This window comes from Vicugna pacos, chromosome 9 (assembly GCF_048564905.1).
Source record: "Vicugna pacos chromosome 9, VicPac4, whole genome shotgun sequence".
In the NCBI taxonomy this organism is placed as follows: domain Eukaryota; kingdom Metazoa; phylum Chordata; class Mammalia; order Artiodactyla; family Camelidae; genus Vicugna; species Vicugna pacos.
This window is the reverse complement of record NC_132995.1, coordinates 17,498,011-17,512,997: the sequence shown is the minus strand read 5'-3', so window position 1 is coordinate 17,512,997 and position 14,987 is coordinate 17,498,011. Positions and strand designations below refer to the sequence as shown.

Sequence of the window (14,987 nt, the reverse complement as noted above, 5' to 3'; positions counted from 1 at the left end):
TTTCTCATTCTCTGCACCTCGTGTCCACTGATGCCGTCACCGAGTGGGCTACTGTCTGAATACCACCAGGTTGTCGGAGGCCCTGAATCACTGGGGAGAAGACCCCCCAGGGGAGCCTGTCTGTCAGGCTGGAAGAAATACTGAACTGCCCGCCTGAGATGACGGGCCTGAGGGAGCATCGAGGGTTTACTGAGGCAGTTTCTCCACGGTGCTGGGAATGACTGGCTTGGGAACCATGACCGACTTGGTAGCTGTCCATGGTACCACTTCAGTGGGGATGGTTGGCAGTGAGTGCAAGTGTGACAAAGGGAGAGGAGGAAATTCAGTGAAGTGCTAGGGTGTATGCTGTGAGGACAGGGGTTACAGGCAGGGATGGGCTGCCTGAGGATGGGTCAGCTGCACTGAAGACCAAATGATTAGAAGGATCCAGCCATGAGACTATCTGGGGAAGAATATTCCACGCATAGGGACCAGCAAGTGCAAAGGTCCTGAGGCAGGAGTTGTGTGGAATGTTTGTGGAGTGTGACAGGAGCCAGCTTCAGTGAAGTTGGAGGGGGCCACAGAGGAGAGCCATGGCTGTCAGCCTTGTCAGATCAAAGCCTCTTTTGGCCACGAAGGGTGACCTTATCCTTGGCTGCTTTGCCTCCCAGTTGGCACTGCCTTCTCCCCCATCCCACCAGGTAACCACTTCTCACTCCTGGCATCTGCTCCACAACCAGGGCTCGCTGCTCTAATGCACATTTGTATTTTTGCCCTTCCATCCCCACCCCTTCTGGAATGCCTTCTCCATACCCTTGCACACCTGTGCCGACACCCCTCACACACCAGGAACCCTGCATACATGAGCCTGTGGAGAGTTGTTTTCTCAACCACACGCTGGCTGTGGCACGTCTGTGCACCCGTGATTACAGAAGGGCCCTGGAGCACATGCTTCCTGTGTCCCCATGCCTCCTGCACTGCAGGCTGTTAATAAAATACACCGTGTTACATGAACAGATCAGAAGGAGCTCAGGAGGCAAGGAAGCTATTTATTAAAGGGTTTTTTTTTAAAAATAAAATACAGGTAAGAAACAAGTTAACACTTACAACTAATAATGAAGTTTTAAAATATTTATCCCAAACATCTTCCATTAGATTTAAAATGAAACTATAATTATTTGTGTGTATGCTAAGGTTTTTGCTTTGTTTTGTCTCCTAGTTTATTTTTAAATCCCTGTTGGGGTGCTTTGGGCTCTTAGGTCAGATACCTCTTTGCTTTAGATTGAGTTTTTTTTCTGGATATGTTTATGTTTCAGATAATACCCTTTTATATTTTGAATGCAACGAATTACTTTGGTCGTATAGTTGGTAAGCATGTGGATCTTTATGCAACTCTTAATGCTGAAATGAAGGAGTATTTTGAGGATTCCACTGATAAAACAGCTGTTGAAAAGGTGGAGAAATGTGGATTATATGGATTAGCAGAAAAAACAGTTTTTCACAGGTAAAATGTCTGTTTATTTCATCCCTAAAAGTTGTGATGCACAAGGTAACTAAGTGGTCTTGAGTCCCTGTTTTCACCTCTGACCGCTGTGCGTGTACTGAGCCTGGCTGCCTCCAGGGGGCGGTGGCAGGCGTCTCCTCACTCCCAGCACAACCGTACACCTGGGGCTCATCTGCCCCCGGGGCTGCTGGGCACAGAGCAGGGATGACAGTGTGATATTCATCTGTGGACAGCAGTTGAGCTGTTATTGTGTGCAGCACACATGTACAACTTTAACTCACTTAATTTTTAAAACTTCCCTTAAAATGGGCACAGTTCCTCTTTTACATACAAGCAGACGGAGCCCTGGTGGGTTATGTGAGTTTTCAAAGGTCAGCTCAGTACGTGGCACGGTCAGTGCTCCAGCCTGCCTCACGTGCCAGTTTGCACCAACGTCCCTCCAATGCCGCAGCCGTCCCTGCGTGGTAACGGCCCAGGCTGAGAAACTGAACCATATTCATTTCCACCGCGTTGTCGGATAGAGGGGTTTACTCCAGTCAACGTACTGCACTGCGTTTTATACTCAGGTACATTTGAATTAAATAAATCACGGCTAAATGCTTCTGACGACTGTAGTTATTTTATTTCTGGTTTGGAGTAAATCTTCACAGTTGAATTTCACATGCTTTGTTTTTAACGAGTAAATCGAGGCAGTGGTTACCTCCCTGTTGGGTCTCTGTTAGACTGAGGCTGGTGTTGTCCTGCAGGGTTCAGGTGCTGGAGGTAGGCCAAAAAGAAGACACATGGGCCCCGGATAACGTTCTGGTGAAGTTTATAGACGAAGGCAGGACTGGACTGGTCACAGGAGACCAGCTGCTGCAGCTCCCGGAACGCTTCCACACTCTGCCCCCCCAGGCCGTGGAGTTTATTGTTTGTAGAGTGAAACCCGCTGACAATGAAATTGAATGGAATCCAAAGGTGAGTTACTTTGGCTTTTATATTTGGCAAATATATGCCTTTTAGGATGCGTTTAACCCGGAATATACACAGAAGTGAGGTGTATTTGAATTTGGGTTATTGGGTTCGGGTAAAATGCTCCGTGTTCCCGGGAGGATAAGGCACAGTCTGCTCGCGTCCCTGGGCACAGAGGTGCACTGGGGCCGCGGTGCGTAGGCCTGGCTCGGAGCCCCCAGGGGCCGGGCACGGTTTGCCATCATTATCATTAGCGTGTTCACGGACTTAGACTCGCCATAAAATATGCACTGTGCTGAAAATAACCAGGCTCTCGCTTAAGGAGAATAGACAGTGTACACAGCTGCAAAAGCAAGCGTCCCTGTCAAAGGGGAAACGTAGGTGATGGACACTGTCCGGAGAGACCAGGTGATTCCATTGGGGTTGGGGGGATGGACAAGGAAAGAGAGGCCAGAGAAGCTTCCAAAGGAAGGGACATTTCCTCTGGGCCCTTCAGGATGGGTACCTAGGGTGTCACCAAGTAGACCAGATAAGGCACTGAAGGCACAGAAGCCTACGTGTGCGAAGACACAGCCCAGAAGAGTGGTCCCATGTGGGCTCGCGTGGCTGTCCCCGGGCAGAGGTGGAGAGGCCAGACACACAGCCCTGCTTGTCCGCAGACCAGTGAGTCCTGATTATAATGATGCCCCGATTCTTCAGCAGAAGGCTAAATTTTGTATCATCTGATTAATCAGGCATGAGAGAAGCAGCCATTGCAGTTAGCAAGAGTAAAAAGTTTGGGTTGTAAACGGTGGAGATGAGTAAGGACAGATACAAAGGGGAGTCCTGAGCACAGGCCTGTGTGTGGACTCTGGACACCGCGTGTTTCCCATTATGGACGCGTGTCCCCACCTCCCCTGTGCACTGTCAGCCTGTCTTCAAAGGATGGAGGTGAGAGAATTCCACTGTTGGTGGATCCCAGGGCCCCGCAACCCCAGTGTCCCTGCTGCTGAGCAGCTCCGTTGTGTGACCTCCTCGGAGCAGCAGAAACACCCTCAACTTCACTCTCGTTGAGCCTCTGAAGAAATAAATATTCATCCTTCAAAGACAGGTGGACGGAGGAGGTGAGGGACGCACATCCACAGCGGGAAACAGGTGATGTTCGGAGTCCGCAGCCTGACCTGTGCTCGGGACTCCCCATTGCATGTCCTTACTCACCTCTGTCCCTAGTTCCCCTGTTGGTGGGGGGCACGATGGCCTCCCTTACCTCCTCATGGGGTGGCTATGAGGCTCAGATGAAATGCACAGAAAAGCTGCTTCCACAACTGTAGAGCAGAACAAGGTATTTTCTTAAAGCTTCAGAGAAATGACTTGTGTTTTTCAGGTTACTAGGTACATTCATCATAAAATTACTGGAAAACTGCACGATGCAAAAGTGATGTTGGCTTTAGGAAATACAGTTTGGGTTGATCCAATGGTAAGTATGCAGATCTCTTTAAGAGAAACCTGTGTTTGAATCAGCCCCTAAAAGTACCCATTACTCGAACCTGTTGCTTGAATAACTGTTTGCCTCACATAAATGGAGGCTAATTTGATGAGGGCTTTGTGTTAGGGAAAGTTGTGTTTTTAGTTGGTTTTTTTTTTAAATGTTATTTGGGTCCTGAAATTGGTTGTGGGGTTTTTTTTGTTTAAGAGAATCTTTTACATTGAAACTCAGCACCCCCCGGGCATGTGTATAAATCACACCCACTCGCACATAGAGCTGAGATAGAAGCTTCGTGAAAGTATCCTTAGGACATGCGACAGTCTCCAACATTTACAGTTCTGTTCTCATCCACTTTTTCAAGTGACGGTTGTGCACTGTTAAACTGATTCCACAGCCCTCTGTCCACGCAGGTGGGAAGCCCTGGCTCGGGACGGCCCTTCACAGCAAGGCATGCGTGGATCTGGCTGTAAATAATCTTCTAGTCCCGGCACGTGGCCGGTAATGGGCAGGGCTCCAGTCCTCGGGCTTTCTGAGATAGGTTTTGTTATGTTCATGGTTTCTTCCTAATCCAGTCACCAGGTAGTTTATTGAGTGCTTCCCACGTGCTAGGACCCATACTGGCCGCTGGGGTGCCATCCGCGAACCCACTCCTACCCCCGGGAGCCGGCGCGGGGTGGGCGGGGCTGCGTGTGAGGCCAGGACACGTGGCTCGGTGCCTGCCTTCCGGTGCCGCACTGTCCCCACTCTGCTTGCACCCCAGGAACTCGGATTCAGAGTTTTGCTCTGTTAGACTTAAATCGTAATTGTTACGATGATTGGTAAGATTGAGAGGAATTCATAAAAACTGTTTTGCTGAAAGTTGTTTTTATGAGTAGAAAAGCCTTGACACTGGAAAAGAGGAGTTTGGGTGTAAGATTTAAGAGTAAAAGGAGAAAAAACAGTTTGTAGAAGAGAAGGTAGAGACCGACAACGTAGGTAAATGGAGAGATTTGGGGCCTTAGTTGATGTTGCATTGTTAGTATTGTGGTGGTTCTTTATCAGAGGGGAGAAATGGAAACTTTCTTAGGCAAGGATTTTTAAAACTAGAGCTAAAAGGACAGAGCAGAAAAAGAAAACGCTCCCGCAGCTCCGAAGTGTAGCAGGGTCCATGGTGCACTGGAGGGAAGCCAGACCCCCCACCTGCCGCCTTCGCCCCCAGCCCAGCTCGGTCCCCAGGCCGAGTGGAGAAAGGCTCTTCTGCCGTCCTGGACGGGAGCGCGTCCCACGTTCACCGGGAAGGCGCCCCAGCGGCCCCAGCCTGGCCCCTCCCCACCCTCACCCCGACCCCCACCCCGCCTTGGAAGGGACGCCCAGGCCTGGGGCCACACCTCCCACCCACAGGACTCGACTGTTGCACGTGTTCATGTTTTACTTAATTGTATGTAAATTGAAATGGATGAGAATGTTTTGGTTACAGAAAAAAAACAAGTGGAGGAAACTGTCCAGGATGCAGGATTTCGGGCCTTGGCGGAGACCCCTTTTGGGGCACCTGAAGGCCCAGAGCCTCGTTGTTAGGAGAGGGGAGAGCACCGGAGGGAAGACCAGAGCCATGTTAAGAATTGTGCGTGTGGTCACAGCACCACGCGTCGGTCTCGTCTGGAGCTTTGTTCCAGGACTCCGTCTTGGCCCCATCTCCAGACCTGATCACAGCTCTGCAGTGGGGGGCTGGGTTCTGGAAGGTTCTGGTGCTCCCTCAGTTATGGAATGATGCGAACGCTGCAGGGTGAGGCCCTAGCACGTGGTGGCGTGTGGGCCCCGGAGCATCGCACGTCGCACAGCGAGACCGCGACGCCATGTGAGAGTGATTCATTTGAAGTTCAAAGTGTGATTGTTGCAAACGTTTTACTTTTTCTTTGATTCAAGGTGCACATTACAAAACTTCCAAACTTGAAAACTTCTGTCGTTGATTACAACGTCCGGGCTGAAATTTTGTCAACGGGAATGGGCATTGATAACTCAGAGCACATAGAACAACTGAAAAAATTATACAAAGGAGCTAACATGCCAGCTTTCGAAGACGGCCCAAGCCAGACCCTGTAAGTGGATTTTTGTCTTCCTTTCGGAAGAGTGGTTTTGTGGAAATAGAATGCATCGGTGTTAGAGACATTTTTCTGAAAGCAGAACAGTTTAACGCGTCTCCGTGTTCCCATCTCTCCGCTTCATTAATTACCAAGTCTTGTGTTATCCAAACCTCAGCTCACATTTTTGGTTTTAATCGAGTAGTACAAAACGAACTCCAAGTGTATTACTTCATCTGTATCTCTGAAAGAATGAATTTTATTAGCTTTTTATTGGCAGCACACATCCAGAAAAGTGCACACATCCTGAGCACAGAAACCAGCTCCAGATCAGAATCAGGGCATGACTCAGAGCCGCCTCCGGTTCCCTCCCAGAGGGAGCCCCTTTCCCAACACAGAGCAGCAGGCTCTTCCCTGCTTCACACTTTGTTTGGGTGGAATCACACAGATCGTGTCTGGCTGCTTTCACTCGGCATTATTTCTGAAATTCATCCGTACTGTGCTCACAGCTTTAGAACATAAACTCTCATTGCTGCGTCCTGTTCCACTGAGGGAATGTGCTGTGATGTGTCTACCCCTCTGCTGTCGATGGGAGATGGGAGAACTGCCAGGTTCTGGGCTACTGCAGGTGGCACTTTAAACATTCTCCTGCATGTGCTTTGGTGCACTTCCCAGTGTATTTCTGGTGGAATGGAATTGCTGAGCCATAATTAGAGCAACTGCCCGACAGTTTTCCAGGTTGATTGTGCCAGTTAACACGTCCACAAGCAATATATGAGAGCCTACGAAAACCACTGTGAGTGGACATCAGGCTGTTGTGAATGGCGCTACTGTGAACATGGGTGCACAGGTACCTGTTCACGTTCCTGCTTCCAGGTCTTTTTGGAACTGCTGGATCATAAGGCGCTTCTGTGGTTACTTTTTTGAACTGCCTAACTTTTCCACAGCAGCTGCACCATTTCATTCCCACCAGCAGTGCACAAGGTTCCCGTTTTCTCCACATCCTCACCTAGAAGTCACCGAGGTGAGAGCTTCAGGCCTTCTCAGGACTTTTCTGAGCGTGTGTCTTGCCCTGGCTTGCACATAGCTTTCTAAATGCCCCCAAGCGTGCTGCTTTGGAATGTCCTAGTGTCCAGTGAGCCTCACCCCAGCTTCTCCCCCAGGCCTTGGATGGCCTGTCGTGTGTCTCCTTGTGTCCCCCTTGCTCAGGCTTCTGTGGGTCGGGAGTCCCTTTTCCGAGCAGTGCCCACAGCTTTCTGGCCTGTGTTCTGGGTTTTATGAAACAGAGACAAGCATCTTGCATCAGGCCCTCAGGTATCCGCAGGCGGCGCAGAGAGGACCACACAGTAATTCACAAGTGCAGTCTGCTCTGTCCCTCTGTGGTTTGGGGGTGGGGCTGGGGGAGTAGGAGGTTGGTTGCGACAGCTCCTGGAGGCTCTTCCAGTGAATCTGTGGGGAAATGGGAGCTCGGAGCTCCCTAGTCCTCCATTCTGCTCTGTGTGTTTCGGTAGCAAGATGCTGGAATATTTCTTCAATCTAACTTTGTTTCAGTGGACCTAATTAACAGATAGTTGCCTTTAATTGAAGGTGCCATTAGGTAAAGTTGAAGTTTTAAAATTCATTTATTCAGCAAATATTTACTGAGTGTCTTCTGGGGATGCAGCAGCGAACAAGAAAGATGAAGGGCCAGCTCACAGAGAGGCTATAACCGGGTCCCAGAAGTACACAGCGGGTCAGAGGGTGGTACGTGAGATGGAGCCCCTTAACGCCAGGGGAAGAGAGGGCGGTTTTGGGCAGGGACGGTGAGCCCTGAGCAGGGATGCAGAGGTGAGGCCTGACCCAGGCAGGCGTCGAGAAGACTCCTGTGGGCACAGGGGAGGCTCGGTTGTTCCCTGGTTCCAGGAACAGGGAGGAAGGCACGCTGACCCGAGCAGCAAACGAGGGGAGTCTGGGTGTGAAGGTCGGAGCAGCCCCGGGGTCAGGTCTGGTTGGACCCTGTGGCCACTGCAAGGGGTGGGCTCCTGCTCTGAGGACGTGGAGCCATGAGAGGGTCCTGAGCAGAGAATGGCTTAATCAGGACATCCTGGGCTCCTGTATTGAGAATGGACTGGAGGTGGGGGCAAGGTCTGTGCCGAGAGTTCGGGACAGGGTGACAGTGGCTGGGACCCGGGTGTGAGGAGCAGCTGACCGTAGTGAGCCTGTGGCCCTGGGGGCCCGTCAGCAGGTCCTGGTGCTGAAAGCTGGGCTGCTGGATGAGGCCCCAAAGGACTGTGCCCTGGGCCTCGGCGTTGAGAGGTGGGGGCGGTGGGGACGCCGGAGAGGAGCCTGGGAAGGAGCAGCCTGGGAGGGGGGACAACCCGGACGGCAGACGTGGAAACGGCTTCACGCAGCCGGGAGCCACGAGCTGCCAGGTGCTGCCAGGCTGCCCAGCAGACTCAGTGACTGATGGTCGGAGACCTCGAGAGGGTCCCAAGTTACTCCTGAAAGTAGGGAGTTTCAAAGAACATGGCAAAGATTAAAATACTTTATAGTCTGAAGTTTTTAGAGTTTTCTATCTTAATCGAGTTGAGTACCCTTGGGGTTAGGACACATTCTGGTTTCTGCACACTTTCAGGAAACACAGATTACTCCATACTTACTTATAAAATATTCTTTCAAAAATGAAGATGCCATTACAGTTCAGTAGATTTTTGAGGTTTTTTTTCATTTCTGTAGGTTTAATCAAAACCAAGCATAACTACTGTTGAGACTCAGCTCTGTACAAAGCACTCTGCTCGGTCCTTTGCACACGTGATTTTGCGGTCGTGCAGGAGTGCAGAGATGTGCAGAGGCCGTGAGATTCTGCAGAGGGAGCCAGCCTCGAAGACAAGGCTCCGTTTCAGGAGATGGATGAGGAGGCGGTGTTAGTGTCTGCATCGGAATTGAGGAGAACGGTGCCATTCTTACAGTAGACTGGGAGGGAGGCAGAGCCTGGGGACTTGAAAGATCTGGAAGCCACAGGGCCCTAGTGGTTGACAGGAACAAGGGAGTGTGATTGTATAATTCTGAGCCCTCACGACTGAGAGGACACTGGCCTGGTTGATAGTTCCAGGCTGTTTCCCGGACAGCAGCCAGCTCAGAGAGGGGGAGATACTCAGTGGGTTCTGGACATAACTTGTAGGTTATTGAAAGTACAAGCCTAGAGCTCAGAAAAATGATTGGAGAAGGCTCTGGTTTACTGGTATCTGAAGAGTTGAAACTTGGTTTAAGTGTGAGAGGAGGAAGATAAGGGTCTAGTGAGGTCAGAGCCACGGTGGGGGAAGACGGTGGGTGACGGAGGGTCTGGGGCTGCACAGCAGTGATGAGGGACTCTCCCTGGGACACTGCCCCCACGCCCCAGGCTGCATGCATGTCAGTCAGAAGTCCCCTTGGAGACATACATGCACTCTCCCTGCCCCACAGGTGTGTGTGTGTACACATGCACATGTGTTTGTAAGGGTGGGCTCCTTTAGGCTTGAATGAGTTTCACAAAAGGAAAGATTCACAAAAAATGAATTACATTGTCACCCGTGAGGAAGGAAATTGGGGACCAGGGTGAGAGGGAGATTTTTTGCATGTAGACCTTTTTTTTTTAATTTTAAAATATTGGACCACATGAATGTGGTTACCTGCTCAAACAACCAAAAGAAAAACACAGCCCAGAACTTTTACAAGAATGAGGTGGTTCTCTTGTTATTAAGCACAGTAAAACAAGGGGCGGGAAAGTGAACAGAGTAGGTTCCCACGTGTTTAAACATGTGTGTGTGTGTTAGATAGAAAGATACAGATGGCGGCACTTACTTTTCACGCAAAGCATGTTTCAGAAGTAGACCCCCACTGGTATGAGGGGTGTCTCCAGGAAGCCAGGGCGGGAAGGGAGATGGCTTTACTTTCTGCCCTTTTATCCTTTTGAAGTGGGTAACCTCAAAGTTAAGTGATTTGAAGGTCACGTTGTTTTGGTAAATGAGTTCTTGGCATTTATGGGATAACGTGGGTGGATCCTCTGCTCTGCGCTGGAAGCCGGGGGCACAGCGGGGCCCAGAGCTGGCTGGCCTGCCTGCCGTCACAGATGGGTCACGAGCTCTTGGCAGGTCTGACTCGTGGTGGGAGGCACTTCGTGGCCCTGTGTCGCCAGCCTCTTCTTGCTGGGAAGTCTCTGTAGAGAGCCGGACTTTGCCTGCCTCCCCGCCTCAGAGCTACCTCCGCCTCTTCGTTCCAGGATGCCTTCTTCAACAGAAGATAGTGCTTGTCTGCAGAGCACGCGGCAGGAGGACATGGGCTCAGAGAGAGGTGCTGACTCCGAGACAAACTCAGAAAATGAAAAGCATGGTTGGTTATTTAAAAGTTGGTCAATTGAAAATCATTAATGCTTGGAAAGTTTCTAACGTTTAGGCTTTCACCTTTAGATGAACTACAGAGAAGGTAACGTAAACCAATACTGCCTCATTTCTTATTTTTGACAGTTCAGCTTTCAGTGCTTTTTCTTTTTTGTAACTTTTTTTCCCTTTTGTCTATTTGAGGTATGATGTTTATGCAGTTACAGGGCACAGATCTGAAGTATATAGCTTATCAGAGTTTTTTTTAACATGTGTCCAGATCAAACTGTTGAACGTTTCCAGAACCCCCGTTGTCTCCCTTACACACCCTCCCCACCTGTAACCCTTCCCAGAAACCCCTGTCCCGACATCTGCCACCATCAGTTTTTCTGGAATTGGAAGCACATGATACACAGTCTTGTGGCTTCTTTCACTCAGTGTTTCTGTGAAGTTCATCCAGATTATTGCAAGTAGCAGTGGTACTCTCTTATAACCAGGTTATATTCTGATATGAATGTATTACAATTTATCCAGTCACCTATTGATAGACCTTTACTCAAGTCTTCGGATGGAAGCTTCAGACATTTCAGACTGAGAAGTTTCAATTGCATTGTTTTAGAAAATGTTCTGTTCAGCGTTGGTTCCTTATGTGTATTGGATACTGTTCTGGAAGTCCTCTTTACTGGGGTCCAAGCAGGTTAAGACAGCAGACGTGCCTGCTCATCTGTATCCTGTGGTTACGACTATGACGCCCTTCCTAATCAGAGGATGTACCTTCCCGGTTGTTTAGCTGTAATATTTGTCAAGCAAATACTTGTTTTATTAATGTAATACTCGTTTTATTAGTTTTGCTAAGTGATGTGCATTTTAATTTTTCTAATTATTTTTTGCAGCTGGATTCTTCGGTTACTGTGAAATTTATACTCTTAGTGGTTTCTCAGCTAAAGTTGCATAAAGTGCAAAAAATACATATATATATACACATATATTATGGAGTCACATATAAATAACCTATTGTAAAATTTGACTTTTTGTACAGAAACTTCATCTGAAAACACTGGAGATGCTTCCATTAACAAAACTACAGCGCCTCTGAAAAGGTAAGCCATCACCGCACCCCGCCTCCCCTCCCTGCCGGTGAGCAAACGGTGAGGAGTGTGTGACCCTCTTCCTTTGCTTCTAGCTTCCACCCACAGATAAAGTGGTTCCAAAAGGAGGATGTCGTCATACTGAAGATAAAAATAAGGAATGTAAAAGATTACAAATGTAAATATTTTAGAGATAGAGTCGTTTTCAGGTGGGTTTATGTATATCTTTTAAAGTAAAATAGAAGTAATTTCTAACCTTGTAGGAGGCTGACTCAGCTTCTTTCTGTAAATCTAGTGCCTGGGTGGGAGAGAAATTTTACCTGGCTGATATGGAGCTGCAGGCCAACATCATAAAAGATGACTGCAAATGCGTCATCGAGCATGATGAACCCATCATCACTCTTGCCAAAGAGAGGAGGGAATCCTGGCGTGGCCTGCTCAGACAGCGGGTGAGTGGAAGTCGGCTGTGCCTGGTCTGAACACCCTGAGTGTGTGTGACTCTCTCACTTAATGTCAGTTGTTATATTGAACAGAACCCCAATGTGGCTTTTGACTTTGACCACTGGGAAGACTGTGAAGAGGATAAGGATAGCCACTTCTCCAACGGTGAGACGGGGGCCCGCACTTCCTGGCAGACTTGTAGGTCCCGGACGCCCCCTAGGGGTGGACACCTCACTCGGCTGACTTTAGAAATGAGGCCTTTGTGGAAATGGGTCTGTTACTGTGAAGCCCTTAGGAATTCGTTTTCTCCTTGGGGTTGATCTCGGTGCCAAATGTTCTGGTTTGAGGAGACATCAATGCTTGGTTTATAAACATACCTTCTTATAACACTTTTACAAGTATCTCTCCTAGGAAGATAATTTATTTGTAAGCAGGAAAGTTTTACCTGCTCATTTTTTGCTTAAAATAACGAAAATAAGCCGCAAAATATAGAGCTAGAACCCAAGGGACTTTTTCTGCATTGACCAGATAATGGGGGGAAAAGATTTGCTAATTAGTCTATAATTATTAACATATTTTAAAATAATATCTAACTCTTAGTTGTAAATTCTAAAAACCTGCCCCGCAAAGCGGCACAGTTGATTGACACCAGTGACGAGTCTTCGGAGGAAGACGAGAGCGAGAGTGAATGAGACGTGAATGAAGACCTGCGGGGCAGCCAGGGGCCTCCGAACAGAAACGGACACGTGACTGAAAGCTAAGAAAACAGGCAGTCATGTTCAAAATTTTTTCATCTCAAGGGTAAATAATGGCAAAAAAATTCTTGACTGATTTGCACGTGGGCTGACGAGGAGACTGTGGAGGGAAGGTGGAAGCAGATACGCGGTGCAAGACTGGCAGCCGCGCTCGCGCCGCTTCTCCTGCGAAGCCCTCGGCACATTCAAGCGGAGGGACGGGCACGCCGTGCACGTGGGCGACGAGTTTGTTCCATCTGGAGTCAGTTTGTTTTGTTTTTTTCATTGAGGTCTGTATGTGGTGCATTCCTTAAAACCTGGTCCTGTGCATGTAAGTGGAGGTTTCTCTCTTACAGGTCATACCCTGCACTGCTTAACAGACCTTTTCAACCGCGGCTTGGTTAGTTGGGTTTCCACGTAACTGTCTGTGTGCTAGTACACCTGATAATCTCTAGATACTGACACTTACCCAAGGTAGGTTCACTTCTCGTGACAAGGCGGTCCGAGGATGAGAAGGGGGTGGCCTCAGCAAAACCAGCCCCACCCAGGGCTCCTGGGGGAAAAGCCGGTGCTCCTGAGGAAGCCCGGCATCTGCAGGGTCCTGGGCAAACTGAGAGGCCGTGCGGGGTGCCTGGTGCTCAGAACACCTGCGTGTGGTGAGCCCCGCAGACACTCAACGGCCCCATCCTGGGGTGAGGCTGCGGCGCCCAGGAGCACCAGGTTTATCAAGAGGCATGTGTGTTGTCAGCGCCGCCTCCCGTGAACTGAAGAGGCCAGGAGAGCTGCTGGGAGACGGACCCCCCAGCACCGCGTCCGTAGGCCCGACAGCCCAGAAGTGGGAGAACGTCGATAGGACGTGACTGCTGTGACTGTCCCCAAGATCTGTAGTCATTTTATACATCAGAAGGCACAGGTGCCCACGTTTGTGTCTGTCTCGGGTGTAAACCACCACCTGAGCGAGAGGTGAATGCTGTCATCAAGCTGTCGTGTCCTGTGAGCAGGTGTGGGTCACCCTCTGGCTCTCAGTTTCCTCATCTGTAAAATAAGATACTCTGCTCCTTGTGGGGTCTTGCCTGGCCTCAGGGGGGCCCCCAGAGCACTGCGGGGCAGGTCAGGCCGCTGTCCTCTGGTGGGATGATGCAGCGTCCAGCCTGGACCACTGCTGGGAGTGCACCTTTGCTGCCCTGGGACTCCCGTGAGTGGACTGGCAGGTGTCCGACTGGCACGTGAAGTGGACGGGGAGTGACTCACCCTCCTCTTGGCTAAACTGGGCAGGCCCTTGGGAAGCGTGAAGTTCTGGTGTCTTTTCCTGGCAAAGGTTCTGACTCTGCGAAGCTCTTTTGACATCCTCATCACGGATCTGTTTCTGTAGATACAGCTTTGCTCCCGCTGGGGAGGCCTTTGGGTTGGCGGCAAGCCTCCTGAGCTGCACTGGCTTCCCCTGAGGCTGTTGGCCACCTGCAGTGTGTGCTGGGCTGTGTTGTCTCCTTTGTAAGCCGGAGCAAATGACAGAGCTGCACAAGTGTGTGTTTCCCATGTTAAGTGGGGGGGGGGTCCCGCTCTCAGAGACGTGATGCTGATTCTGTCGTGCGGTTCACTGACAGCTGAATGAAAGTATTGGGCAGAGGAGGGCCACACATTTAAATCTCAATTTCTTTTTTCAGACATTAAAATTTACTGCAGTTTGAGGTTCTGAATAACATTTTGTAGGACATAGGACACTGACTTGTGAGATGTAAACAATTACTAATTGTCTTTTGTTCTTTACTATTAATATGTACTGATTCCATGTTTTGGGAAAACTTCTGAAATGCAGGGTAAAAGTACTTTTGTCTCTATGCTTCTAAAATTGCTCACATACTTAGTCAATTGTGGTGTGAATGTCTTTGCAGCATATCAATAAAATTCCACTGTTCACACAGAAATGTTACTTTTCCATTTTTTTAAGACAGTATTTTCCCTGAGTGCCAAATGCAAAATAGAATTTCATATACCACACTTTCTGGTTTGACCAAAATGCCAGAGAAGGCTGTCGGGACACTTGTGATGCTGAGCCCCTCGTGGACACAGGCTGAGGATGGTCCTGGACGGTCAGCTTTGCAGTCAGGGCCTCAGCATCCAGCCTGGGACAGACCTGCCCTGTGCATCCCCGATGAAATACAGGAGGGGTGGCCGGGGCGGGGGGTGGCAGTAAAACATTTGTACTTTAGTATTTAAAAAATCTATTTCAATCAAAGCAAGTTTCACCAATTTTATAAAAAAAAATACATATATATATGTACACCTTACTGGTCACCGAGTTTCAAGAATACCCTTTATTGAAGTCGCTGTGACGTGCCCCTTGTTAAAGTCACCGCGTGGTGGTGGCCGTTCTAATTCAGCCCTTCCCTGGCCACCAGCTGGCCGCCAGGTCCCAGCCTTGCCTGCTGACTTC

General features: G+C 49.4%; 1 protein-coding gene across 9 annotated transcripts in view; it reads left to right on the top strand.

Annotated features, from left to right (window-relative positions):
• The window catches only part of TDRD12 (tudor domain containing 12), a 72,850-nt gene extending 58,378 nt beyond the window's left edge, over positions 1 to 14,472 (top strand). For 8 of the 9 annotated variants that reach the window (XM_072967273.1, XM_072967267.1, XM_072967268.1 and 5 more), the window contains 10 exons: positions 1,296 to 1,483; positions 2,230 to 2,440; positions 3,798 to 3,890; positions 5,802 to 5,974; positions 10,194 to 10,303; positions 11,330 to 11,390; positions 11,474 to 11,587; positions 11,674 to 11,827; positions 11,912 to 11,984; positions 12,420 to 14,472. In XM_072967273.1, the coding sequence (XP_072823374.1) occupies positions 1,296 to 1,483; positions 2,230 to 2,440; positions 3,798 to 3,890; positions 5,802 to 5,974; positions 10,194 to 10,303; positions 11,330 to 11,390; positions 11,474 to 11,587; positions 11,674 to 11,827; positions 11,912 to 11,984; positions 12,420 to 12,511 (1,269 nt within the window). In that variant the 3' untranslated portion in view covers positions 12,512 to 14,472. The remainder of the gene's footprint in view (positions 1 to 1,295; positions 1,484 to 2,229; positions 2,441 to 3,797; positions 3,891 to 5,801; positions 5,975 to 10,193; positions 10,304 to 11,329; positions 11,391 to 11,473; positions 11,588 to 11,673; positions 11,828 to 11,911; positions 11,985 to 12,419) is intronic. The other variant, XM_072967269.1, reaches the window with a different exon arrangement.
• Positions 14,473 to 14,987: the final 515 nt, after the last annotated feature.